At 47.8% G+C, this 25,709-nt stretch overlaps 1 protein-coding gene across 2 annotated transcripts in view; it reads left to right on the forward strand.

Moving 5' to 3' along the window:
* The window catches only part of LOC119436952 (uncharacterized), a 139,372-nt gene extending 121,739 nt beyond the window's left edge, over positions 1-17,633 (forward strand). For both annotated transcript variants that reach the window (XM_037703995.2, XM_049660129.1), the window contains exon 4: positions 16,185-17,633. In XM_037703995.2, coding sequence (XP_037559923.1) covers positions 16,185-16,386 — 202 coding nt within the window. In that variant the 3' untranslated portion in view covers positions 16,387-17,633. The remainder of the gene's footprint in view (positions 1-16,184) is intronic.
* The last annotated feature ends 8,076 nt before the right edge of the window (positions 17,634-25,709 follow it).

Consider the following 25,709-nt stretch of genomic DNA (forward strand, 5'->3'; position numbering starts at 1 on the left):
AGAAGCTGTCGGCCAGTTACGAACTCTTTTCCCCTGTATTGACCATTACTTATAGCTTTCTGTTGTTCAGCCCTTACCCTTAGACTTGGCCGGTTCAGGTGCTAATCAATTTGTTGTAATTCATCTCCAACGTTGATAAACACGACAACGGCATCTGCAAACTACAGGTTGCTGAGATATTCCTCGTTAATCTGTACACCTAACACTGTCGAGCGGAAAGCGCTCTATAGAGATGGTGTATAAGCAGGTAAAATATGTAGGTCCCAACAAATGGATTTTTTTTTTGCTCTAATTAATTATTGACTCTTCCCGGCACCGTTTCAATCTTTCATTCCTGGATAAAGCAGTCAATTGCGGTAGCGTCTCATGCATTTCTGTACATAAAGCTTGTAGAGGTCCGGTGGCGGCGCTACGAAGTCTAAATAAAAGCAATCTGCGATCAAATAACAGAAACAACGCACTTACTATTCTCGCCACAAAATGCGCTATTTTAGCTGATAAACTGGCACTCGGAAATGCCCAGCAAGGTGTGATTGCGCGACCGCTAGAGATAGAAAAAGAAAGACAATGCTTGCCGCCCCATGAGAAGAATGAACGAATGCTGCAGGCCTCCCTGCTCTATGCAATCAGCGCTGGCGAACGCCTACCCCGTCGATTTCGATAGGTCGTCGTACTCTGCTGATAGAATGGCGATACAAGGTGGCAGGCAAGTTTGGGAAAGGCCGGTTTACGCTCTAGCTCAGCGCGCGGGACATCGCAGCGTGGGTGGGAGAGCCGCACGGGACGTTTCACTGATCGAGCGGGATCGATGAGACGTTTCGCGATGAGATCGTCACGATTGCCCGCTACTCGAAAGAACAAAAAATGAGCGATCGGTATAGGGGGAGGCTGTCATCATGTGGGAATTAGGGCGCACCATTCTGCAGAACGCGATCTATTATCGTAGAGTATACTTCAAAAAATAATAATAAATTGCTGCACGGAGTGTATACCGACATTCGGACGGGTATTTCCTTCTGTTTAGTGCGTTCAAACTGTTCTTGCGCGAGTATTGTCCTTCAAGCCTACACGATCCACTTCCTTTGTCTTAATTACCGCAGTTTTCATTGCAACGGATGGCCTAAAATTCACGTCAGCAGCAGCATTGCAGAACTGCAGTACTTTGTTCACGGAATGCATGCAACTATAGCGCCTGAGGCACTCCATTTGTGGTTCTCTGTATGCGCAAAGTCAATTCTTCGGTGCTTTCACGGCATCTTACGCTCACCTTTGGGAATTCGAAGCCATATAAGAAACAAAATCAGTACGTCGTGTTTATTTTATTATTATTATTATTCTTTTATTCCAGATGTAACACAAATATGTCCTTTTCCCTGATGGGATTGGAGTTATCGGGTACAAAAATTATGCGAACTGAGTGAGAAGAGCACTAGGGTTTATCTTCCCTTGTTTGTTTTCTTTAACTTTTATCCACGCCACAGTTTTCTTCGCCTGCTTATAATTCAAATAAGGTATACACAAGTAGGCGTCTCCAATTTGTCTGCTTCCCTTTACTTAGCTTGCGGTGGCTGGTCGAAAAGCTCGGTGGCGTGCAACGGAAGGTTGATAATGCCGCTAAAACGGATCCTCGGAAGAGTTGTAAAGGAAGAGTTGGCAAAGCTATATCGTATACGTGCTGAAAGGGCTCGATAACGTTTTACTGCCACGCAAAAATGTTTATTATATGGCAAATAAATCCATGCTCACCGGCAGGTGCCAGTAGCGAGTGCATTAGCGATCGGCGGGTAGCCATCTTCTATTCCTTTCGGAACGGGGCAGTCTCCGGCTATTCAGAAATACATTCAGATTAGGTCGGCCTATTAATGCATCTTTAACGCGTGCATGTCACTTTGAGGTGGTGGGATTTCGCGGTTTTCTGACGTCGCGTGACAGACAGGCGATAATAGGTGCAGCCCGAAAACGTTTGACCAATAGCATAGGGCTAATGGCGAAAAAGCGTCGAATCAGGAATAATTATTTTTCTTTTGTTCGGTTTAATCATGCATAATCAGTGCGTACACGTTATATCAAATGGAAAGCTACCGCGGTTTTCGTGATGTCGCGTGACAGACAGGCGAAGTTGGGAGCAGCCGGAAAATTTTTTGACCAATCGTGGGGTGCCGATTGCAGAATTGGAATAGAAAAGTTTAGAATAGCTTTACGTTATAGCGCCCCAAATTTTGGTTATACGCTGGAAGTCGCTACGTGCCCTCTAAGGAGTCTTCATTAATATAAGTTCATTAATAGAAGAGATAGAAATATTTGAAGTGCCGAAAACCCATGATTTCAGGAGGCGAGCGTCACCGCCAACATGAAAACTCTCTCCACTTGCCCCGCGTCTGGTTCCCGCAAGCGAAATTCCTTCCCTGCGTTCTCCCATACCGGAACCGGAGGATCGCGTGACCAATACGTCACGGGCCCCGCTTTTTGTTTCTCTCTCTGGCGCGCGCGCGTTTTTGCCGAGTGGTGCACTACCGGTGACGGTCTCGCGCGTGAGCTGTTGCGTTGGTCTCGTTTCGCGCACCGGACCATTTTGCGCGCTGTGCACGAGAACACCTGATCAATGCCACACTCACGATCACTGAGGCAGGCGTCAGATGATGAAAGAGCATGATCGTGGCGCTGGAACATGGTAGAAAGTGACATAGTTTCATTCTCTGCGCGCGCGACTGCACGACGTGGGAACAAGCAGACGAAACACGCAGACGAAACACGCAGACATTCGGTTTGTATGTTTTATAATTTCTCTAAACTTTTATTCTTCTATTGAAGCAACAGATTAAGCAAATAAGTAATCTTGCCTTCAATAATTCTTGAAGTCACGCATTACTATGAGCGACGTCATAGCACGGCCGTATACGTAGGCGCACTTGCGCGATTGACGTCGTCTCTCCGCTTGGGAGCGCGGCGCCCGCGAGGAGAAGGGCAGACTGCGTTTGGTTTGAAATTTAAGCACGTTCCGCGGCGCGTAGGTATCTAATACTTAGCAGACACGATCGTTAGCGCGCATTGTATGTACTGCGCTTGTCAGCTCAAAATGGCCAGACCTTGTGAGGGGCCCTTTAAGCTCATGGACGATGCTGCTGGCACCGAGCCGACCGAGAAATACTAATCCTTCTTTACACACAAACACTAATATACCAGCACAATGAGAACAAAAAAGAGAAGAAAAACAGCTGACAAAGGCGCGCTTTTGTGAATCGAACCTTTGCCGTTCTAAGCAGCCGTCTCGCCGCCTATTTACTATGGTAGACTTCGCTCAGCTCGATCACGCATTTCATTAAGCCGGATTATAAGTGCAGCCATAACAAATGCCGCGTATACGGTGCCGGCTTGCAGCAACCCCCTATGCACGGACACAACCGAGGCTTCCTGGCGCCAAAGTGCTATTTGCCTCCAACATTCAAGGGAGCAAAATAGCTCTGGTTGGCACGAGCGAAGGACGTTTGGAAACGCTTGTTGAGCAAGTACGCCCTGTAGTTTTCGCAGCCCACTTTGACACGACGGACCCTCGCTTTCAGAAGATATATCTGTATATACAATGTCCCTTGCGGCGGTGCAACTTGTTTTCGCTTTCTTATGGCGTCACGCCATAAGCAAGACAACAACAACAACAACAACAACAACAACGCCAGCTACGACCAGCTGCACCGTACGAGACGTCCACTTTCGCGCGGCGCCTCAACTAGAGGCTCGCATACATCAACGCAAACCATTGGCGAATCTCCTGAAAGCGGCACTCGAGACAGCTAGGACCTTTAGGTTTGCTTGATAGGTTGTTCGAGCTGCGCGGTCTAAGTGCGTAATTTTGTCGTGCCTCTTGAGTGGGCGCTCATTGCATTTGTAGCACAGCTATTACGTCCGCTTAATTAAGTAGCACAGCTATGAAGTAAGGCATACGGAGCACGAAGCAACTAGCAGCAATTCGCCCGCACATTTTTGTTTGTACTTCTGAGGTCTTTGCCTGTTTGCATGGGATACGTTTTCCTAAAGTTTTCAATACGAAGTCTTATTCAATCGCGCATTTCTAGCAGGGCAGTGAGTCTGAATCATAAAGAAAAGTAAAAATGGGAAGCTGGTATTGCATTTCGTAGACTGTAATATAGCACTACTCAAAACAATATTATTATTTATGTCATATTTATAAGCGATAATGCACAAACTAGTTTATAATGAACTGCAGCACGTTCGCTGTACTATTCGAATCTGTGTACAACAGAATTTTGTTTTTGGTCGTTATACACGACGTCGTCTTGAAAGAAGAAATGTGAAATACTTTGGCTATGGTGTTGAGCACGAGGTCGCGGGATCGAATCCCGGCCACGGCGGCCGCATTTCGATGGGGGCGAAATGCGAAAACACCCGTGTACTTGCATTTAGGTGCACGTTAAAGAACCCCAGGTGGTCCAAATTTCCGGAGTCCCCCACTACGACGTGCCTCATAATCAGATCGTGGTTTTGGCACGTAAAATCCCATAATTTAAATGTGAAATACTTGTTCCATAATTACATCTGTGGCCGCGCCACTATAACCATAAAGAATTTGGAAGGCGATTCAACCTATAGTTGAAGTCTAAGAAAGACAACGTCTTCCTGGGCGAGTTGGGGGTGAGCAGTTATCTTCTTCTTTTTTCGTCATCGTCATCATCATGATCGTCAATATAATCATCATCATCATCCCAGTTTACGATCATCATCGTCATCGTAATCGTCATTATCATCATCACCATAATCATCATCAGCGCGGCTCAGAGCAAATTATATGGATCATCATCATCACCACCACCATCAGCCATTTTGTCACAATTTCAGATCGCACTATCTTCGCGATCAGCCCACTAAAGAGGCTAGAAGCATAGGTTAGAAACGGACATACCCAACACGGAAAAGTGGCGGTAACTCGCCAAGGCAGACATTGTCGTCAAACAAAAGGGACGTGCTTTGAGCACCGCTCTAGCGCTTATGAATTCTAAAGCCAAATAACGCTATATGCAACGCCAATTTAAAAAATAAAGAAAGAAAAAAAACTTGGTAAATTTTCATCCATTTCATGCTTTATCAAAAAATAACAGTAGGAAAATCACTTTCATACTCGGAGTATGTCGTTTCACAAATTTTAACCGTCTACGTTGAAGTGCGGGTGACTACCGCTTGTCAACCATGGACATGCGCGCGCGGTACGCACGTCCACGATCAAGTGGTCTGCTGCCCGAAACCCGTTTGAGATTAGATAAGGTATTGGCTAGCGTTACAGTAGAGCTTCTCTTTTACTTAAGCTTTACTGTGTGCCTAATTGGCCTGTAGAACTTATCATCTATAATTAAGTGCTCGTAATCTGTGGGCTGGCCTGTCCGTATATCCCGGCACCTCTAAGCACTTTTTTCTTTTGTTTGTACCTGGACAAACCGGCAACAGATGTAGAGCATCCGCTGCAGACATGGGGGTCATGTCTCATGATTCCTACGCACATGTGTTTCGCGCTTTACTGTGTGATTATGTATGTAGAGTCAGGGGCAAAAATTTGCGGACAACATATGCCATCAAGAAATTGCACTTCACCGAGGTCCAAACCTGCAGCCAGAAATTGACTGGCGCGCTGTGGCGCTGGCACACAAAGCTACAGCCGCCAAGCTACATTTCTCATTTCCAGGCAGCACGCTAACACGACAAAGAAATTCAGCCTTTTTATAAAAGGTGATAATTTTTTTTAGTTTTATGGAATTTTTCAATATCGCCTGCGGCAGATAGCATAAATCTTGTCCTTGAACTGGATCATTCGAATAGGTGGACATTACTGGCACGAGAAATCGAAACACATATTCAACTAATTAACAGAATTGTACTGGTTAACTTCTTAATTGAATACTTTACGGTACACATTACAATTTACGAATTGTAGCCGATAAGCTTGCACGACGTATCCACTTCAAATGATTTTAAGGGACCTGCAGACAGGATACGTTCAGTCATATGTAAGTGCTCTCTTTATGAATATGATTTATTTATTTATTTATTTATTTATTTATTTATTTATTTATTTATTTATTTATTTATTTATTTATTTATTTATTTATTTATTTATTTGGATGCAAATTCTAAGAATTCTCATGACTTTAGCCGTCAATCTCTCCATAAGTCTATCTGTTGCATAAATAAAGGCAGCACGATGTGAAAGGACCTTAGAGTATAGGCGTTAAATGGTTTCAATAAGAGCAATACTACCACACATCTTCCCCGTCAAGCCGACGTGGCAACGCATGCGTTCGCTTCGCTGTATCCTTATAAGTCATGTGCCATTTAGGTTTCTTGAAATCCATGGAGACGTCAAAAATCCTACGAGTATAATAGACGAGCGTCACTGTGCGTTTTGACAGATCACAGCAGACAAAAATAAATGATGCCTTTGTTGTTAAGCAGGCTTGTTTTAGCTGCAAAAAAAAAAGAAAAAAAAAACAGACGCTTAGCGGGAGCTTTCTCCGATGGTAGAACAATCAGCGTAGGAGCTATTTTCTTCAATGGGAAAGTTTTCCTACCTGAAGAACCCAATGGCGACGGGCGAGCAGGAAGTGTGCTGTGCTATTTTTTTTAGCCGCATGCTTTGTCATACGGCCTATTATTCATGTACATACGCGCAGTTCTTCATTGTGAAGAAGCCGCCTAATTGGCCTGTAGAACTTATCATCTATAATTAAGTGCTCGTAATCTGTGGGCTGGCCTGTCCGTATATCCAGGCACCTCTAAGCACTTTTTTCTTTTGTTTGTACCTGGACAAACCGGCAACAGATGTAGCGCATCCGCTGCAAACATGGGGGCAGAGCACTTCGGGCACGCCACAGGGACTTCAAGTTCTCGGCCCCAGGCTCATGTTACGGAAGCGATAAGGGCCGCCCCAGCCCGAAGTATCCGGAGAGAGTCTTCCCCCACCCGAGTTAAATTACGAGGAAGGGAGCAGTCGTACGGGGGGATCAGAGCACGTGTGTCCCGTCGCAGAAGATATTTTGTAGCGTTAGCTACACTGGCCTAGCCAAGCCCGTTTCGCGCAGCACATCAAGAGCCGTGCTGCGCATGCGCAAGGATCAGTGATGTCACACGGCTTGCGCACCGGAGCCACCGGAGCCGGCATCTCTCGCGCACTCTGCCGCCGCCGCGCGCGACTCACCGCCGCCGGTATGCGCATTCCAGAGGAGTGACGTCGTAGCCGTGGTAGACGCACTGGCGCCGGCGCGCGCTCGCTGTGGAGTCGCCGTCTGACACTGCGCTGGAGCCGCTGCGCTTCTGACTGGCGTTTGCCAGTGTGGTATAGCCATGGAGAAGGAGAGCGCAAATGCTGCTCAACAGCGCAGAAGAACGGAGAAGCTTGACTCATAAGAATAATCTTATCTTAAGAATAATCTTAAGAATAAGCTAAGAATAATCAGCTGAACCTTTGCTAACGCTACGTATATCCTGGCATAGCCGAGCTAAGCCACTGCAACCTTTTTTTACGCGATGGCGTTAAGGGCCCCGTAAAGCAGAAAATCCGGCGTCGGCAACCGGCGTCGGCGTGCGGTGTCGGTGGGTGGCGGAGAAAATGATCCCCAACCATGCAGGCCCTCTGAATATATTTAGATACATGTATATGCCACGCCTTCTTATATGACATGCGGTATATGCGGGTTATTATATTGCCACACCATTCTATCATTAATCTTGCTCATACCTTGTCTTGCATTCTTGGCAAAGTTATTCCTCGGAATTTTCAGAATGACAATCCACAAACAACTGTCATGAAACAAAACACCCACAGCGCATGCCTTTTATGTTAAATCTTCTCGCACTGAAATATTAAAAGCACGAAACAAAAACGGAAACCTGAAAATTATGCAATTTTTTGGCGCGGCTGTGCAATATCTCCGGGATCGCCCCATGCAAGAGGCCGCGTTTCTATCAGAAAGCTCGCCTTCGTGCATAGCGTTCGCCGCCAGTGTTTCCCGGTAACCATTACGGTTGCTTAAGCTGCGCTTGTCGGGAAGCGTGAGAAGCAGTCAGGGATCTTTGAATGCTATCGCGTTCCACTCTTAAAAGCAAAGCTTAAGCGTCCTCCAATTTTTATACAATAGCGGGTAACCTGTTTGCGATAAGTTTCTTCCAATTAGTTCTCTCGGTTGCTTATAAGAAAAATGCGCATCGCATGATTCAGCGTACAACCCGACGTATGACTATTCGTATACCAACAACGGCACCCAACAAGCACACAGCAGGTTCCATAAGGCCCCGATAGGTTCCTACAGTGTAAAACTCCGGGGCGCAGTGGTCATATCGAAATTTGAAACGGTACCTATCAAGTGCTCACCGATTGCATTCCTTTCCTAATCTAACATTCTGTGTTTGAGCTTGAGGCCGTTGTTGGGCTGAGCAGGCATCATACTCGTACTGACTCTGATCAACTTCCGGGCCTGTGCACTTGTGGAGCATTCCGCATGCTTCTGGCTTTACTCGTCGGGTGGACATGGCACAGTTGTTTCGCGGTTCCCTCCGTCCGTCCTCAAACAAACTGACACGCGACCGGATCGTTATAAGTGGAACGCCCTCCAAACAGGCCTCTTGCAAGTTTTGTTGGTTCGTCACAAACTCTTCATATTAACCGAAAGTTCCCTATACGCGGGAACGTCATAAGCGCGCTCCACGTGGTCCGTTCGTCTTATAATAAGAGCAGTTTTACTGCTATGGTATACGAGCCTGCAGGTGTGGAGCGATAGCGTCGCAGCGGCCACAGCTGCTCTGGATGGTTCTTTTTTTTTTGCTCGTCTTTAGGAACGCAGCGATCTTTTTTGTGACAAGTTTACTGGGCACCGTATACCTTAGCGAAAGGCTGAGAACTACTATACTTGGTCCGCTGCGCCTGCCGTGGATGTTCCAGCAGTTTTACGACCCGGTTAATGAGCCTTTATTTCGGTTGTTCTTGCCTGTTTTATTTTTGATGTGCGCAACGAGGAATAATAACGTCTTTGCGAACGGCCCTCGCGTCTCCCTGCGTATCACGAAGTGCATAACTCAAAGAAAACACCACCCGCAGTAGTTGTTAATGAGGCGTGCGACTAGATCTTACATGCACTTTTGCTTATGGCCGCCAGGTAAAGAAAAAGAAACATGGAAGAGGTATTAGAAGAGCCTGTTTCCAGTCAGCCATCACATCTCACGGCTGAATGGACTTCTGTGATGGTTCAAAATCTCTCTTGGGTGTGTGTGTGTGAGAGAGAGAGACGAAAGGGGGGGGGGGGGGGGGTGTTCTCTGGGATAATTTGATGACGAGCTCGAACTGGACTGAAAAAAAGAAAGAAAACACAGCGCTGAATTGTTTGACGGTGGTAGTGCTTATATTTCATTCCTGCTGATTTGTCGTATCGCCTGACCAATCCCTGTGTGACGATGGTATTACGAGAAGGATTGGGGTGTTCAATCAATACGCGTACCGTAAGAACAAATGGCATAAAATCAATCGTGTATGTACTCGATACGACCAAAAAGTCCCGGCAGTACCCATCTCACGATGACTGTCAGCGTTAACGCGATTAGAATTGAAGCAATGTAGCAACCGACCGTATCGCTGAAGACAAGTTTATAGATTTATTCTTTCAGTATTATTAATTCGGGGCGATTTGCCGCAAGGCATGTGAGACACCTTTCTTTAAAATATATAATGGTCATCTTGATATTTCCATTGTTTCGGTTTCGCGGACGCCACAAAGTTTGAGCTAAACGCCGCCTCCCAACCGCAACCAGTTTTGTCCCACTGGCACTGTAGCATTGTGGTTCAGCATGTCCGCCTTAGAATGAACTACGGCGACATTGCATAGCAGTTCATATTCAGGCGTAGAACTTTGACGTTTCGTGTCAGGTAGAAGAGCGCGCGTTCTCACTTGCATCGGTAAATTGTTGCCATGCGACGCGACTCACGTTCCAAGTGTCTCAAAGCGCTGGCTTGCACGATTAAAGCTGGTAAGGGTGTTAGGTAGGATTTCTAGGCGTTCGTCCATGTTCTAATGGGTGGAGCATCGGGCTGCTAGGCTGAGGAAGCCGGCTTCTAAACCAAAAAGATGTTCAATATCCCTTTTTTGTTTCGCTCGCCAAAGAGCATTAGCAGAGCTAGATAGCAGATAGCATCAGCACGCCAAAGTTGGGAAAGTAGGCTACGAATGCTAATTGCGTTACAGTTATGCTCACCATGAGACCTGGGCAATGCAAGAAAGCACCTAACAAGTGGCTTAGACGAATATGAAGGCCCCCCTTCGAACGTTGTTGTCGATGGCATCGTGCCGGCATCTAAAATGAGAAGACGTCGCGTCAAGATGTTTCTTAACCTGTATAATGGTTTTGGACTGTGGTTGAGTAGTTGAGGAAAGAGGGTGGGGGGAGGGATTCGACTGCTATAGAGCGCTCAGCATCGAAGCACTTTACCAGCGTCGTCGTTCACGCGCACGACAATATACCTGACAGCGAGAACGTGCAAGGAGGAAGATCGGATTAAAAATAAGAGTAGTGAAATTGTTAAGCTTAAACCAGAAAACAATTACAGCCAAGCACCGCTTATCTACAGATCGGACGGGCTGTGCATTGTCGGCAACGGGCTGCGAAGCGCTTTGACTGCATACTGCTGTAACTATAGTCACATTGTTGTTCAATTTCCGAGCTCGGCATTCCTCCATATAGCTACGCGACGTGTTTTAATTATTAAATAACGGTATCTGCAGTGGTGAACTCGACTTGTAGGCTCTGCTGTCTATAGGCACGCTTAAATTAAGCGTAGTGCGCTGTAATTCGTCTAACCCCGAATGACAACGGCGCGCGAGTACTTTTTGCCACAGCTGCGTCTACAACTATACGCACCTCTCCAGTGCTCACCTCTCCAGTACCTGCGCCTTCGTTTACATCTACGACTCCTCGCCCCTGCTTCCACTTTCGCACTATGGCGCGCACGCCCTTGCAGCGCAGCTATTGACGGGTTGATCGTCATAGGGTTCTGGTTTTGTTGGTGGGCATGCGCACTGCGACACAGCAGCTGGTGAAAGAGGCGTCACGTGGTGTAATCATAGGGATCGGATTAAATGGACTGAAATCAAAGCAATATCTATCCTCGAGAAAAGTATACAAGTAGAATTTGTTGGCCAACCAAAGGTCCACCATCCACGCAGCTGCCGTGTGGCACAACCTTAGATAAACACAGCTCAGCTTGCAACATTCAGACTGATTTCAGCACCCCACACGCATTAAGCCAGCGTAATTTCTTGAAGATTGTTACGAATTAAATGCAGCTGTAAATGCGAGATAAATGCGCTAGCATTACGTCACACCTCTTTGAGGTCCCGGATGCCGCGTTGTGTTCACCACATTGCAAGGTGTTGTTCAGGAGCTCACTCGACACACGTCCTGCCTCTTCGAGGGCCAGGACGTGTTATATATATATAGTCTTCGTTGTCGGTTGGCCTCATATGATCATGAGTAACGAAATCGAGCCCCTCGGTTTCTCTTCTTCTCTGGCTTGTAAATATATATACGTAGATGCAGACACACGCGGATAAACCCTCTTCTAAGCTCTCCCATCCCCTCTCCACCTCTACCACGTGACTGGCTTCCCACACTTCGCGCGCATACACTTTTTTTCCACTTTGACAACCCCAATGCTTACGCATTACATATGCTCCGTAAAATCAGTGAGACATTTCATTTGTTAAAAATATATAACTGTTGTTTTCAGTGAGACGAAGTGATATTCCTCCTCAATAAAGTAGCGCGGCCTGTGGTATAGACCGAGAGCGTTGACAGCATGTGGCAGATCGAGAGCGCCGTGACGAACCGTGGCAACCGAGATCGCGCGGGTGCGCCGGCGCGAGTTCGCAAGCCACTGCTCAACATAGTGACGGGCAGAGGACTGTGGCAGTTAGCGCATCTGCTGATCGAATCGTAAGCTGGCATTGTCACTTTTATAGTTTCCAATCTAAATGTCACGTTGCAAAGTTCGTAGTAGAAGACTGCTACGCACGTTTTCTCTACAACCTTCAAAAGCAAATTGTTATTGGCCGGGAAAAAAGAAGGAGAGGGGGGCTTTGGAGAGACAGGGTTACGTAATGTGCGAGGTAATGTGGGGCGGGTAGAGACTTTTAATGCAGGCAGTCAACTATTGCGCAGTCGATGTTACGTGCGGTTCAAGGAAGCTAGGAAACTGCGTTTTCTTTTTCTGCGCCATACCGTCCCTGTGAGTACGCTCATGAAGTAAAATATGTAGGAGGGACGTGACGGCGGCTGTACGAGCCGTGCCGTCGTCCCTGATCAGAAGGGCGAAGGCGGCGAGCCGAGCGACGGGGCTGCGACGACCAGCGTGGCTGGCTTTTGGAACCACACTGCGCGTGCCGAGCTTGCGCCTCGAGCACGCGCTGCGCTTCTTTATTTTTGTTCTTTCTTTGATAGCCGGCGCCAAGGCACCGGCTGAGAGCGCCGAACAAAGCGCTCCGCGCTGCGGCGTCGGTGGGCGCTACAGGGCCCCCCGTCCAGACGGAACGTCGAAATGGCGAGCCAGTTGAGTCCTGATTGAAAAGTGTCCGTGGCCAGTCCGAGTCGTCAACGTGAAGGCATCGGGTCGCCACCACCACTCAGGCGGGCGGCACTGGGTGCTCCTCAACGGGCGAGGGACTCGCGAAACGGACGCTGTTGGCAGGAGCGCGTCTACCCGCTGCTTTGACGGACGCCACATGTCTCTTGAAGAATGAGGAAGGTGGAGGCTTGTAAGGCGAAGGGTGCGTCGACGGTGCCAGCGCACGCGTTGCCGGAGGCGTATCACAGACCGCACCTTTGCATGACGTGTAGGATGCGTGCACGAGCAATGGAGTCGAAGCCCTGGACAGGGCACGACGCGTGCCTTGCAGGTGGACGCGGCGCAACCTGTCGGGAGGCGAACACGATCCGGCAGAGCTAACGATGGGGTGCATCGCGAGTAAGCCACGGGCTCGCCAGGCAAAAGGGGGTCAAGGTCCGCCGGAATGTCCGGTGGTTCCATCGGTCCATCGGAAAAGCCGGAAGCGGGTCGAAGCCGTGAGGCGCTCAGCGACGAGGCGCGACCGTCCGTCGAGGCAGCACAGGTGAAGACCCGGGTGGGCTGGGTAGGTGGAACGACCTGTACCAACTGCGCTGAAGACTGCGCTGACCGCTGGCGATATGGACCGTTCGATCTCGGGTGTCGCAGAAGGTCGTGACCCGTGTCCGCGGTGGTGGTAGCCGGCATAGTCGGAGGCAGTGGGATCGGCGCGGTACCGAGCTCGCGCACCGCCTCGGAGACCGGCTCAGCAGACCGCGTGGAAGGGTCGGGTGCCGTTGTTGCAGGAGCGATGGCGTTGGAGACAGACCCAATGGCATGCGGCACGGTAGCCGGCGTTGGGTCGGTGATGTCTCCACTGTCGCCTGCCATCGTTGGGGGCGAGAAAGGCGATGACGTGGCCGGTGTCATGGTCGTGACGATACCCTCGGCGACAACATTGTGCGCGTACTCGCACGAAAGAGACCCCTGGAGAGAGCCGGAGGCCGGGGACTGTGTGGTAGCGCATCGGGTGGTCGCCGAGACGGTATCGGGGCAAGTCGAGGGAGGAAGGCTTGCCTGATGGTGGCTAACGGGCGCAGGAGCAGACGCGTCTGGTGCTGGCGGTGAGGGCGCCGGCAGTGATGACTCGCGCACCGCGCGGTCTACCTCTGGAAGAGGGTGGTAGACAGCACCGAATAAGTCGAGCACGCACTGCCGCAGTTCGTCGTACGGGCGCGGGCCAGGCGATGGAACGCCGAGGTGGAGCTGGAGAGCAAGTGGCAGGACGTCAAGGAGTACTGCGTACTTGAAGTCCTGAGTCCAGATGTGGTTAAGCTCCAGAGCCGCCTCAAACTGAGCGAACCATGCGCCGACGTAGCTGGACGAGAACGGCGGCAGTGGTGGGTCGAACTGCGGCTCCGGCCAGTGAGCCATGGCAGCGTGTCGCTCGGTGGAAGGCGCGTTCTCCCGGGTCACCAATGTAGGAGGGACGTGACGGCGGCTGTACGAGCCGTGCCGTCGTCCCCTACTCAGAAGGGCGAAGGCGGCGAGCCGAGCGACGGGGCTGCGACGACCAGCGTGGCTGGCTTTTGGAACCACACTGCGCGTGCCGAGCTTGCACCTCGAGCACGCGCTGCGCTTCTTTATTTTTGTTATTTGATAGCCGGCGCCAAGGCACCGGCTGAGAGCGCCGAACAAAGCGCTCCGCGCTGCGGCGTCGGTGGGCGCTACAAATATATCTATCTGTCTTCCAAATTCCATGTCCTCGTGGTTCATACAACTCTGACCTAAAGGTTGCAAATGGACAGGTGACCATTTGCGTATGTTGCTATCACACCTAAAGCTGTTCTTATTTCTCGGACTATTTGGCCTAAACCGCCGTGGTGGCGTGGGGGCTTTGGCGTAGCGCTGCTAAACGCAACGCCAAATCGTCGCGCTTAGCGGGTTCAAATCGCAGCCACGGCGGCCGCATTTCGATGAAGGCAAAATGCAATAACGCCCGTGTGCCGTGTACCTTAAAGAAGCATAGCTGGTCGAAATTAATCCGGAGTCTCCGATTACGGCGTGCCTCATAATCATACCGTGGTTTTGGCACGTAGAACCCGAGAATTTATTTTTATTTTTTAGCCTACCTCGTGTCCATTTGTGCGTCCAGCGTGTCATCGTATTTGCCACTGCCGCGTGTGTGTGACGAACCGCTCTTCAACTGTCATTGACGAGCGTGGTAACAGATATTGCAGGATGGATGTTTTGTCTGCTCAGTAGTATACTGTATAGACCGGAAAACTAACAGCCTCTGTGCATGTGCGCTCTTTTTTTTTATGTGTCTCGTCGTCTATAGCGCTGTAGGTGGTTGCGTATATAAGCAGTTTAGTGTCGTCAAATTTGCATAAACTGTTATCTGTGAAATCAAAGTTGTGCGCTTACGCCACCGATGCATCAGTGTCCTCGTTTCCTGAGATATCAATGTGTTATGGCAACCACTGAAAGATCACTGTTCTTCCCTACACCATACTAACAGTGATAACACCCGAATGAACGTGCAGCCATGGGATCGTACCATACACCAATCACTGACCGTGCTCTAACTCTTCGCAGCAGCTCTGTATTTCTCAAGTTACGTATCGGGTGTGTAAATGTCGCACATCGCCTTCACCGATATGGACGACACTCCAGCGAAACGCTTGAGCACTTGGCTACTATAGAATGTCCAACTTTCCGCAGTTGTCGCTGTGTGCTGCTGAGCAAGTTTCAACAACTTAACCTTGCACGAATTGCGCCTAATGGTATTTTGTTTCCGGAGGGTCGTGCGTCAACTCGGTATGAGGCTCACAAAGCTGTACCAGAATTCTTGTCAACCACGGGACTAGACCCTCGTCTCTAACGCTGGCACTCTGCGTGCAACTTATTATGTGTTGCTTATCCCTCTCTTGTTTTTTTTTTTCTTGCTTTATTTCCTTCTTCTCTTCCTCCTTTCTTTTCCCCATCTGCAAGCGGGTGGGCGTGGTGTTCGTTTTAGGAGACGATTGCTAACCCGCTTAAATTTAGGAAAATGAATCGACAATGCATGTATGTCAAGGGGGACCACGTCAAAGGAGCTGCGGCGCTTGTCGCGTTCGTGCTTTCGCCATGACAAGTACGGAAACTTTAGTCTATTTGCGGGACCTTGCCGCTCTGTGTGCTCAAGACTTGGCGACATAGATGAGGACGAGAGCAGTGGTGTAGCTATGGGGTATATAGTTACACCAGGGTGGACCAAAAACAGCGCAATATTATTAGTATTAATCATGTAAACATATACAAACATCACAAAGAGCAAGAAAACTTAAGCGGGTTAGCAATCGTCTCCTAAAACGAACACCACGCCCACCCGCTTGCAGAGGAGCAAAAGGAAAGGTCCCCCTTGACATGCGTGCATTGTCGATTCATTTTCTTAAGCCCATTTTGTACTTTCCATTTTGTGAAGTCAAAGCTCAAAAGCCCATAGCATTGCCTGGGCAGCGTTATCGCTGTTTTTCCGCTCTCTACATTCATCTTTCTTTTCTTTCATTTCTTGAGCGCCTCCGTACGTCTAATCAGCCTTTTTCGTTCGACGCAGGAACGAAGGCGGCACTTGCGACCGGATCCACGACATGCTTCCGGCCGGCCACTCGACCCGCTGCGCCACCAAGTACGTGAACCGGGTTCTGGTGGCACTCTTCACCGAGGACAACCGCGTCGAGCCCAAGCCGACCAAGTTCGCCTTCCCGGCGGCATGCGTCTGCTACGTGCGCACCTATTACTACCCGAGCAAAGTGTGAAAACGGCCGCGCACCGCCTCTGCACGCCGCTGATGATGGACTGCGACTTGGCAGCGCGTTGGCGGTGCGCGGGGATCTCGCGGCAAAGCGGGCGCGAAGCCAACCAGAGGCCGGCCTTGTGCCGGTGCTAGGACCACGGCAGCTATGCACCGAGCCACGCTCCGCATCGCACGGACGGTGTCGGCCACCAGCCGCAGGCCTCATAGCGTACTGCGCTGGTCTTGACCAAGTCTTCCCTTCCCGGTGCAATGTTTCCCGCCAGCCACGCCTCGTCGAATGGCAATTTCATCTCGGCAGCGCTATACTCACGGCATGCCTTGCCCCCTTTTTTTTTTTTCGTTTTTTTTTTTCATGCCGTTTCTTTATATCGTTTTATGGCAAAGAGTGTGCGGTCTTGAGTGTATAGTGTAAATGGGGGGACTTCCAAAGTGCTGTCGCAAAGTATCTTGAGCGTGTACGCAAGGAAACAATTAGTGACAGATAGAATCGCGTCAGAAAAAGCAATGGGCGGGAGGGACGACCGGTGGACTTGCCGTTCCCTAGAATGGTGGACTCATCCCGTCTGCTGCTTCCTGTTGTGTAAGAGCCCGCACCACTGGACTCGAGGCTAGAAAACGGCAATTATATTGCGGAAACACACGCCTAATATGTGTTTTATCAAAAATGCAATCACACACCGGGCAACAGGTTCTAGCAGCGAGAAAAACAATGCTCGAGTGGGAAAAAGTCGCTCAATATAAGACTTGCCTGGTGATGGGCATAAACCTAAATAAGCAAATATAAAGTGTTCTGGGCTTTTTTTTTTTTTTTGAAATGCTGGTAGAATCATTAGCTGGGAACGTGTATAAGGGTTGCTTGCCATACGGGCTTCCTGCGAGATTATCTTAAAACATACGCCTATCTGTCGCTCACTCCAAATAGCGAGGCGAGGGAGAAAAGATAAAAGTAACTGAAGTGAACAGGGTTTTTCAATTAATTTTTTTTTTCTTGTCTGTGCGACTTTCCAGATTACACAACATGAGGGTGGGAATATAGGAGGAAAAGACGGATGAGGGCATGCCGACAATAAACGAGCAAAAGAGAATTGAGTCGTATAGCGAATGTGTAAAAACCAAGGTGAGCCAATTTTATTTACACTGCAGGGGTCAGTCGGTGCTCCCTCTTGTTTTTCTACCATCAATACTGAAAATTTTTTATGCCTCATTTTCAATCACTGTACTGCAATAAACATTGCTTCATGATGAGCCTATAGCGGCGTAATCGATACCACTATTTCCAGACTGCTGGCAACAGGGATCACGTTCAGTCTTTGGTGCATGCGTATGAATGGTTAACTGTCCTCTTTTTGTCTTTGATTCTTTTTTATGCAATCATGTTTGCACCTTTGGCGTCAGATATGGCTTGGTGACGTAATTAAGCGGTTTTTAATAAGAAATATAATAGAAAGATACTGTTAAGCACGTATATCTCAGATGCATGACAGCTTTGTAAGGAGATTCCTAGCTTTTTTAAATATTCACCGTGTCGACCATGAAACAAAGCAAATTCGCCCGGAGAAACGAGAGAGGTTCCACTCCATACCATTATGCGTGAGTATTGCGCTGTTGGGAAAGTGCGAACAATTGGCGCGCTTGGCCGCATAGCCGCCTGTGCAACTCATGTCTGCAACTAAGACGGCCCCCACATAAGCCGAAATTAGGCTCTGGATCTCGTTGCATTTCAGCTGTCAAAAGGGGAAGCTTAATTTTTTCCATAACTTTGGTCGTCTTTAGGGAATCCCCCCCAGCGAAAGAGAAAACCAGAGAGACCGCATTTTTCTACGCAGTACCAATGAATACTTGTAGATGGGCCAGTTGACTGCGAGGTTCGTAAAGTAAGTTATCGGCGCAAAATCGAAGTTGACACAAGGCGTGTTGACTACGAGTGAATTTTGACGACTGGCTGCTGTTTGTCAATCGCCGTCACCGCAATCTTGCCCCGACGCGCGAGTCTGACCTTAGCACGGGGAAAGGAAATACGGTGAGGGGAATGCGCGCGGGCGCTCCGTTCACCTGTCGGCTACTCGGGTTCCGAAGCCTGTCTGCTCAGTGTCACATTTAGAATCGAAATTATAGGCATCGTTAATCATCATGTCCCTCTTTAGCAATGTCTCGAGCGCACTCACCGAAGCGCCATATCTTTCTTCACAACACAGAAAGCAGCCGAATGCTATCCCGTCAGCACAACTCGCAGCGGAAACTGTGAAACAGGGCCCAGGGCGTTGTTTGTACGAGGATTGTTCAATAAGGAGTGAGACTAACGCTCTGAAATATTTGTTTCTCATAATTATTCATGCGCACTTTTGTCCCCTTCTGTATGCTCCCCTGTAAGTGAGCATGCGTCCCGAAGCATCGCAACGATCCCCTCACCCGTCCTACAGTCCTTGATGCGGCACTCTCTGACTTCTTTATGTACATCATGGCAAAAAAAGGACATCAATTGCTTTGACATGGAACACGGCGTAGTTAATACATTGCAGATGATTTTTGAAGTGTTAAAGGATGGCTTCACTCATTTTATGTAGGCTTGGTAGAAACAACGGGACTTACTGGGGAGCATATAGAAAGAAATAAAAGTGCCAATGAATCATTTTGAAAAGTCAGTATTTCAGAGCATCAGTCTCACTCTTTATTGAACAACCCTCGTATAATAAAGTGGAAACGTCATCGCCGTCTAGGTGTTGCCAGTTAAACCACCGAGTGGCCTGGTCGCTTCAACGGGCACAACCCTGGCAATACTCAGGCATGGAGCGAAAAAGACGTTAAAAAGGAAAGTCAGCTCGACCAGCAGGCTCCGATATACAGATGAAGCCAGGCGCAACAGCATTTGTACGCGGTTCCCCTTGGCTTTTACGCCTTCTTACACTCCAGAGTTTCGATGTACAGTCGTCTCGCACAGAGCCCTGCCACAAACTCTGCGGTGTTGCCTTCTTTTTCGCCGATGTGCTTGCGAACGTGCTCTATTCTCCTTTTCAAGAGAACCCGCCAATGGCGGCTTTCGTCTTTAATGACGTGCCAGTGTTCGTCCTTGCGGAAATCTGTCAACGAAAAGAATACGAAGAAGTCAAACACACAAAAGGGTGAACAAGGTAGAAACAGGTAGGTATGTAAGCACATGTGGGAGGCGTGTCTATGCATCGCCTTTTTTAGCATACGATAGGAAAAGAAGAGGATGTAAGCAAGTAAGATGGGAAGAATCAGCTGGAAGGATAAGGTGAGAGAGACACCGTATTTCCAGTACACTGATCGTGTTCTTAGGGGCGAGTGGTGTGCGTTGACATTGGCAGGTCTTCTCTTGTGGGAGCCTCGGGTGTCTCAATTTTCAATACGCTTGGTAACTGAACATGGGCATTATGTGTGCACTGTCTACGGCCATAAGGACGCCTTGAAGATTGCTAGGAAACCATCCATCAGGCGTGTCGAGTGGGAGCTGGATTAGATTTGGTTTCGAGTTCTGGGTTATCCCAGAATTGCTGAGTGGCAGACGACTTGATGAAGGTGACATGGCGTCCTGAAAACGTGCACAGCGAAGATGTTCGATGACCACTGCCATTTGCAAACGTGACCAGACACGCCAGCAAAAAGGAACCTTGTTTACAGCGGTAGCTGTTAAAGGCGCCGTGCAAGACTTTTTGACCGTGGTAGACAAACCCTTCTAGTTGCTAGATGATGTTCTCGTGGACATCTGGGAGAAATAATACTCACTTGCGCGCAGCAGGGAACCTACCACATAACCCTGAAGACTTATCGTGCTTTCACACGACTAGCCTCCGCCATTCGTCCGCTGACGTCAAGGAGGCATACGAAACATATATATATATATAGTGACCCAAATCCTGTATTAATCCAGGATAGTAGTCCGATTCTTTTCAGTGGAAAAAGCTAACAGTGGGAGAGACATTAAAAGTGTCTGAAAAGGCTTTAAGAAGAAAATAGACGGCGTCCTGCGCTTATAGCTCACAGACGCAAATAGCTGCGTGAGCAAGCAATGGCATGAGACAACTTGAAGTGATCGGGAGCACTCGCTTTTGAGGGAGGGCTCACGAAAACTGTGAATCGTCGTAAAAGTCGCGAGGGCAGATATGCTTACCTGAGAACTGCAACTGCATTGCCTCAGATTGTGAACGCCTTTAACCTTGCAAAAAGTCAACTTCAGAGTACCGCAGTAGCACTGGCCACCGTTGACAGCGGTGGCGAAAGCAGACTTGAATTGAACTATGTGGTTTTAGGTGCCGAACCCAAGATTTGAGTATGAGGCACGCCGTAGTGGGGGACTCCGGATTAATATTGACCACCAGGGAATCTTTAACGTGTCCCCGATGCACGGGACACGGGCGTTTTTGCATTTCGCCCCCATCGAAATGCGGCCGATGCGGCCGGGATTCGATCCCACGACCTCGTGCTTAGCAGCACAACATGATAGCCGCTAAGCCACCGCGGCGGGTGGTAAAAGATCTGCAAATAAAAAAATAATAAATAAATAAAAATATATAAACTCGAATTAAGAATCAAAGAAAGCATCCTTTCTTGATCACGCTGCGTGATATGACCACGCTGAGTTGTCAGGGTGCAATGCCTCTCCCGTTGCTGTATTACTATAAGTACATTACATCTCAGTATTACTATATTACTATAAGTACATTACATCTCAGTATCACTATATTACTATAAGTACAGTACATCCCCAGTATTACTATATTACTATAAGTACAGTACATCCCCAGTATTACTATATTACTATAAGTACATTACATCTCAGTATTACTATATTACTATAAGTACAGTACAACCCCAGTATTACTATAAGTACATTATGCAATAATTGCCATTGTTTTGCACTTTTGTGGAAACTGCAGTAACAGGGCAGAAATTAAGGGATGATGGTTATTATTATTATTTCTGTTGCCATCACTTTCGAAAGGGGGCGGCGAAAAATAGACACCTAGCCTTCTTGCGCTAATCAATTATTATATATACAACGTCATCATTTTTAAGTCTTCCGGAATTTTTAAAATTCACCTGTGGCAGATAGCATAATTCTTGTCCTTGAGCTGCATTATTCGAAGAGGTGGGAATTACTAGCACTAGAAATCCAAGCACATATTCAAGTAATTAACAAAAGTTCACTAATCAACTTCTTAATTAATTACTTTACGGTACATATTACCATTTACTAATTGTAGCCAGTGAGAATGCAAGGCGTATTTAATTAATTAATTAGTCAACGTCTTAAAGTTAGTTTAATATGTGTTTCGATTTCTCGTGAGAGTAATAATCCAGCTCATGGACTAGAATTATGTTATCTGCAACAGGCAATTTTTAACATTCCGGTAAACTTAAAAATGATCCCTCCGTATATACATACCGTATATTGCCGTTTAGCATTTTGCCTGCTGGTAGCCTATACATCAAGTACATCAGTAGGCCCATACAAATGGCCCCACCATCAAGACCGGGCACTCAGCAGGACTACTACAGCGACGACTCGGATTAAGAGACGTTAAAAAAAATAAAGTTTATCTCTCTTTTTATCTATCCTTGATTTTTTTCTCTCTCTTCCTAAAAACTTCTATCTCTATCTCGTACAGTTGCCTATATGCTTGTTTACCACGGCCGCTACTCTAAACGTCGCTTGCTTATCTCGACTGCTCACCAGTGAATGCTTCCATCTGCTCTGAATGCCAGCGCTTCTGGCAGGTGTACGTGCCCTACGGTTCTTGCTGGGATCTTGGCATTCCAGTATACGTGTACTTTTGCTGCAGCAGACACATGTCTCATCCTGGTGCAAATATTTGTTCCGTTATGTTTTAGGTCCCTCGTCGTCGTCCGTTGTCCGTAGCTCTGGTTTGCATGGAGACCACTAGGGGCGCTGCGGTGCACAAGGGCTATATAAGCACTATATATACTGTACACATGTACAGTATATATATATATATATATATATATATATATATATATATATATACGGGGGATTCACGGTTACCCGAATGATCCCCCAGTGCTTCGCCCACTCATCATCATTAACTTCGTGGATATGCGGTGATTTTTTTTTTGTCCTCACGCAGCCAGCTCGGGCCTCAAATAGCAAGGCACTGCCCGTTGTGTTGTAATACACATTTTACGTCCTAATTTCTTTCTTGCCGTATTTGTAAATCTCCATTTTTTAAATGCGATTAGTATTCATTGCCAATTTCAGGTACTTTTGAATCTATCTATCTATCTATCTATCTATCTATCTATCTATATTCTTACGCCGACCTAGTGCCACAAGTTGTCTACCCTTGGGCCACTAGGTACGTGGTCGTGATGCCGTCGTGGTGATTCCATCATCATCATTCCAGCTTCATCATCCCACTCTCGTCTTCACGCCACCGTCGTCATACAGTCGTTATCATCCCATTGTAGCCATGCCATTCTTCTTTCTGGGGTTTTACGTGCCAAAACCAGTTCTGATTATGAGGCACGTCATAGTGGAGGGCTCCGGATTATTGTCGCACCAAAGTCATCATTTCAGAAACGTCATAAAATTTTCGTAAATTATAGAGAACTATGCTCAAACACCACGCCTGAAACAAGGGCACGCGGAGAAACAAATACCATATAGAACAAGCGCTGACTGCCAACAAAATTTTTACTCGAAGAAAGCCAGCCTTTATATGTATATCCATATAGGCATGCGTGCACAAATGCATTACATGACACAACCGTAGTCGATCATGCAAAAATGCAATTTCTTTTTCTGATAACGTGAGGGAGGGTACGCTTAGGCAGCAATCTCCAACTTTTCTTATATAAAATGCCTCTTATTATTTCTCGCTCCTTCTTAGCTTATCCTTTCCCTATGAACTTCGTCTTCTCAAACATAGGAGTGCATGCGAACTTACGACAATGGCCCCATAAATTTCTTCAATACCCATTCTTTCTGTTATTGCTGTGCTGACGTGATCGATCATTAAAACACTCTCCCCGTTGGCCTATATATACTTTACCACAGCTTGGCGGCATCTGATAAATCATGTTGCGCGTGCAGTCAGTGAACTTATTTTTAGGAATTGGTGGTGCACTGGACCCTATATTATTGCACACCGTAGATAGCTTGCAAGGTGCGCTGAAAACTAAATTCACATTATCTCGGTTGGATAATTTTTTTTTAAGTTGTGCGATAACTTGTGCACATACGGCACCCCGTGCACTGGTCTCTTGTCATTTTCATTGCGTGCTGGTTTGAAACCTGTCCGGTTTTCTATCTGCAAGATGGCTTCACATACTGAAGTGATGAGAGCTTCCGTTAACCGCGCAGTCTGATTATATAAACTTTGCTCAATATCGTGCTCGCATGACTTGTTCAATGCTGCCTTAATACACGTCGCCGCTATATCCCATTTAATCATTTCAGAATGTGCGCTGTCACAAAGCAACATGGTTTTCTTGGATCTGGGCTGATACCCCCAGCATACATGTGCATCCGAAGACAAACAGACGTTAATGTCAAGAAACTGAACAAAATCAGTGGTTCAAAACTTCGAAACGTTCAGTCGTTCAAAAAGGCGTTCAAAGCTAATCTATAGTGAACTAGATAGGGGTAGTGGGTCGAGGGAGAGCGGGTAGGGGCAGCGCCGGCGAGGCGAAACACACGGAAATATTTGCGCGCTGTGTGGTGGCGCCACTGCGCCTTTCACCTGAAGCCGCATCCCCGCCGCACGCGTTCGGACAGGCCACGACGTGTGATTGTAGTTGCACGTGCGCGGTTTTGTTGGTGGCGTGTGCGCGTTGAGTTGGCTGAAATACTGAATTATGAGATAGGGATACCTCGGCGAAAGAACTATTCCTTTGCGCCTGGTTGTAAGACTGGGTTCAGCAGATTGAAAGATGCCCCGAAGTTGTCTCTGTTCAGTGTCCCCGAGGATGAAGAAATGCGCCTGACATGGGAGCGGAATCTACACCGCAAGAACAAGCCGCTGGATGCCACTGACGCCGTATGCGAGCTACATTTTGAAGGAAAGTATGTACTGAGAGATTACGTACACGTGATCGAAGGCAAAGAGGTACACGTACACCACGCGGAAAGCCCTCTCTCTCGACAGAAGCCGTGCCCACGATTCTGCCTAATCTCCCCATGTACCTTTCGAAAAATCCATCGCTCGAACGGCCCACAAGGAAAAGGCGGTGCCTGCAAGAGGACGACCTGCAGACCAGTGAAACTGTGGACATAGGTGACGGCGCTGAAAATCGCGCCTTTGTGCTGAGTGAAATTCCCAAACCCACTGAGCATTGGGCACTGCTCACGTTTCCGAACTATGATGGTGTTGGGTTTGTTTTGGCTTCGTTGGACAGTGAGAAAAAGACTGTCGCCGTTGAGAAGGCTGTGCTGATGAACTACGGCGAGAGCCCCAGTGCAGTAATTTGCCGCACGTACTGTACATACGAAAGACGTTCGTATGTGAGAGTGTGTCACGGACGATGGACGAGGCAAAGCAGGTGCTGGAGGTAGCACATTCATTACAAGGGAGCAGGCAGGTTGGAACTCCACGGCGACAGAGCTGAGAGTCACTATTGCCAGTACATTGTCTCTCCTGAAGTACTTGGCAGAGAATGTAGGGTTCAAGTACTTGATGACTGCTCGTCTCAGCACCGACTCCGTAGAGCACATGTTTGGCATTATCCACCAGTCCAGCGGCTGTAATGCCCACCCCTCGCCAGATCAGTTTCTTATCGCAGTGAACTGTTTGTCATTTTACAACATGGCAAGGATTGTGGACGGTGAAAATGGCACCCCTGATATCATAAATACACTTCTCAGCGTGGACGACAATACTCCCAACATTTCTTCAAACAGTGTTGATGATCTGCTCGCCCAAGTGAGGTTAGAAGAAGCTGAAGAGTCTCTAGCCATAGTAGAAGCTCCCCGTGCTAGCCACTCATAATTAGTAATGGCGAGGAGTCAATCGCGGTTAATATTTTACGTAGCAGGCTACGTAGCAAGAAAGTGCGTCCTAAAACTTGACTGTTGTTTATGTGAGCACATCCTCCTCGTCAGGCGAACAGAGACACACCTGTTACCCTCAGAGTACACTGAGCAGTGTGACTGGGGAGGACGTTTGTATCCGTCGCAAGATTTGTACTCATTTATTGAAGCTCTTGAGAACATATCCACAGAATGCTTAAGCATTTTAGAGCTGCAGACGAACAGCATCTGCGATGTTGCGGCTCTTGTAAAGAGTAATTTCCTCTGCTCCAATGGTGTTGGATGCGACGCTCACAAGGAATAAGTAAGCATGAGAATTG

Source organism: Dermacentor silvarum, chromosome 1 (assembly GCF_013339745.2).
Source record: "Dermacentor silvarum isolate Dsil-2018 chromosome 1, BIME_Dsil_1.4, whole genome shotgun sequence".
Classification (NCBI taxonomy): domain Eukaryota; kingdom Metazoa; phylum Arthropoda; class Arachnida; order Ixodida; family Ixodidae; genus Dermacentor; species Dermacentor silvarum.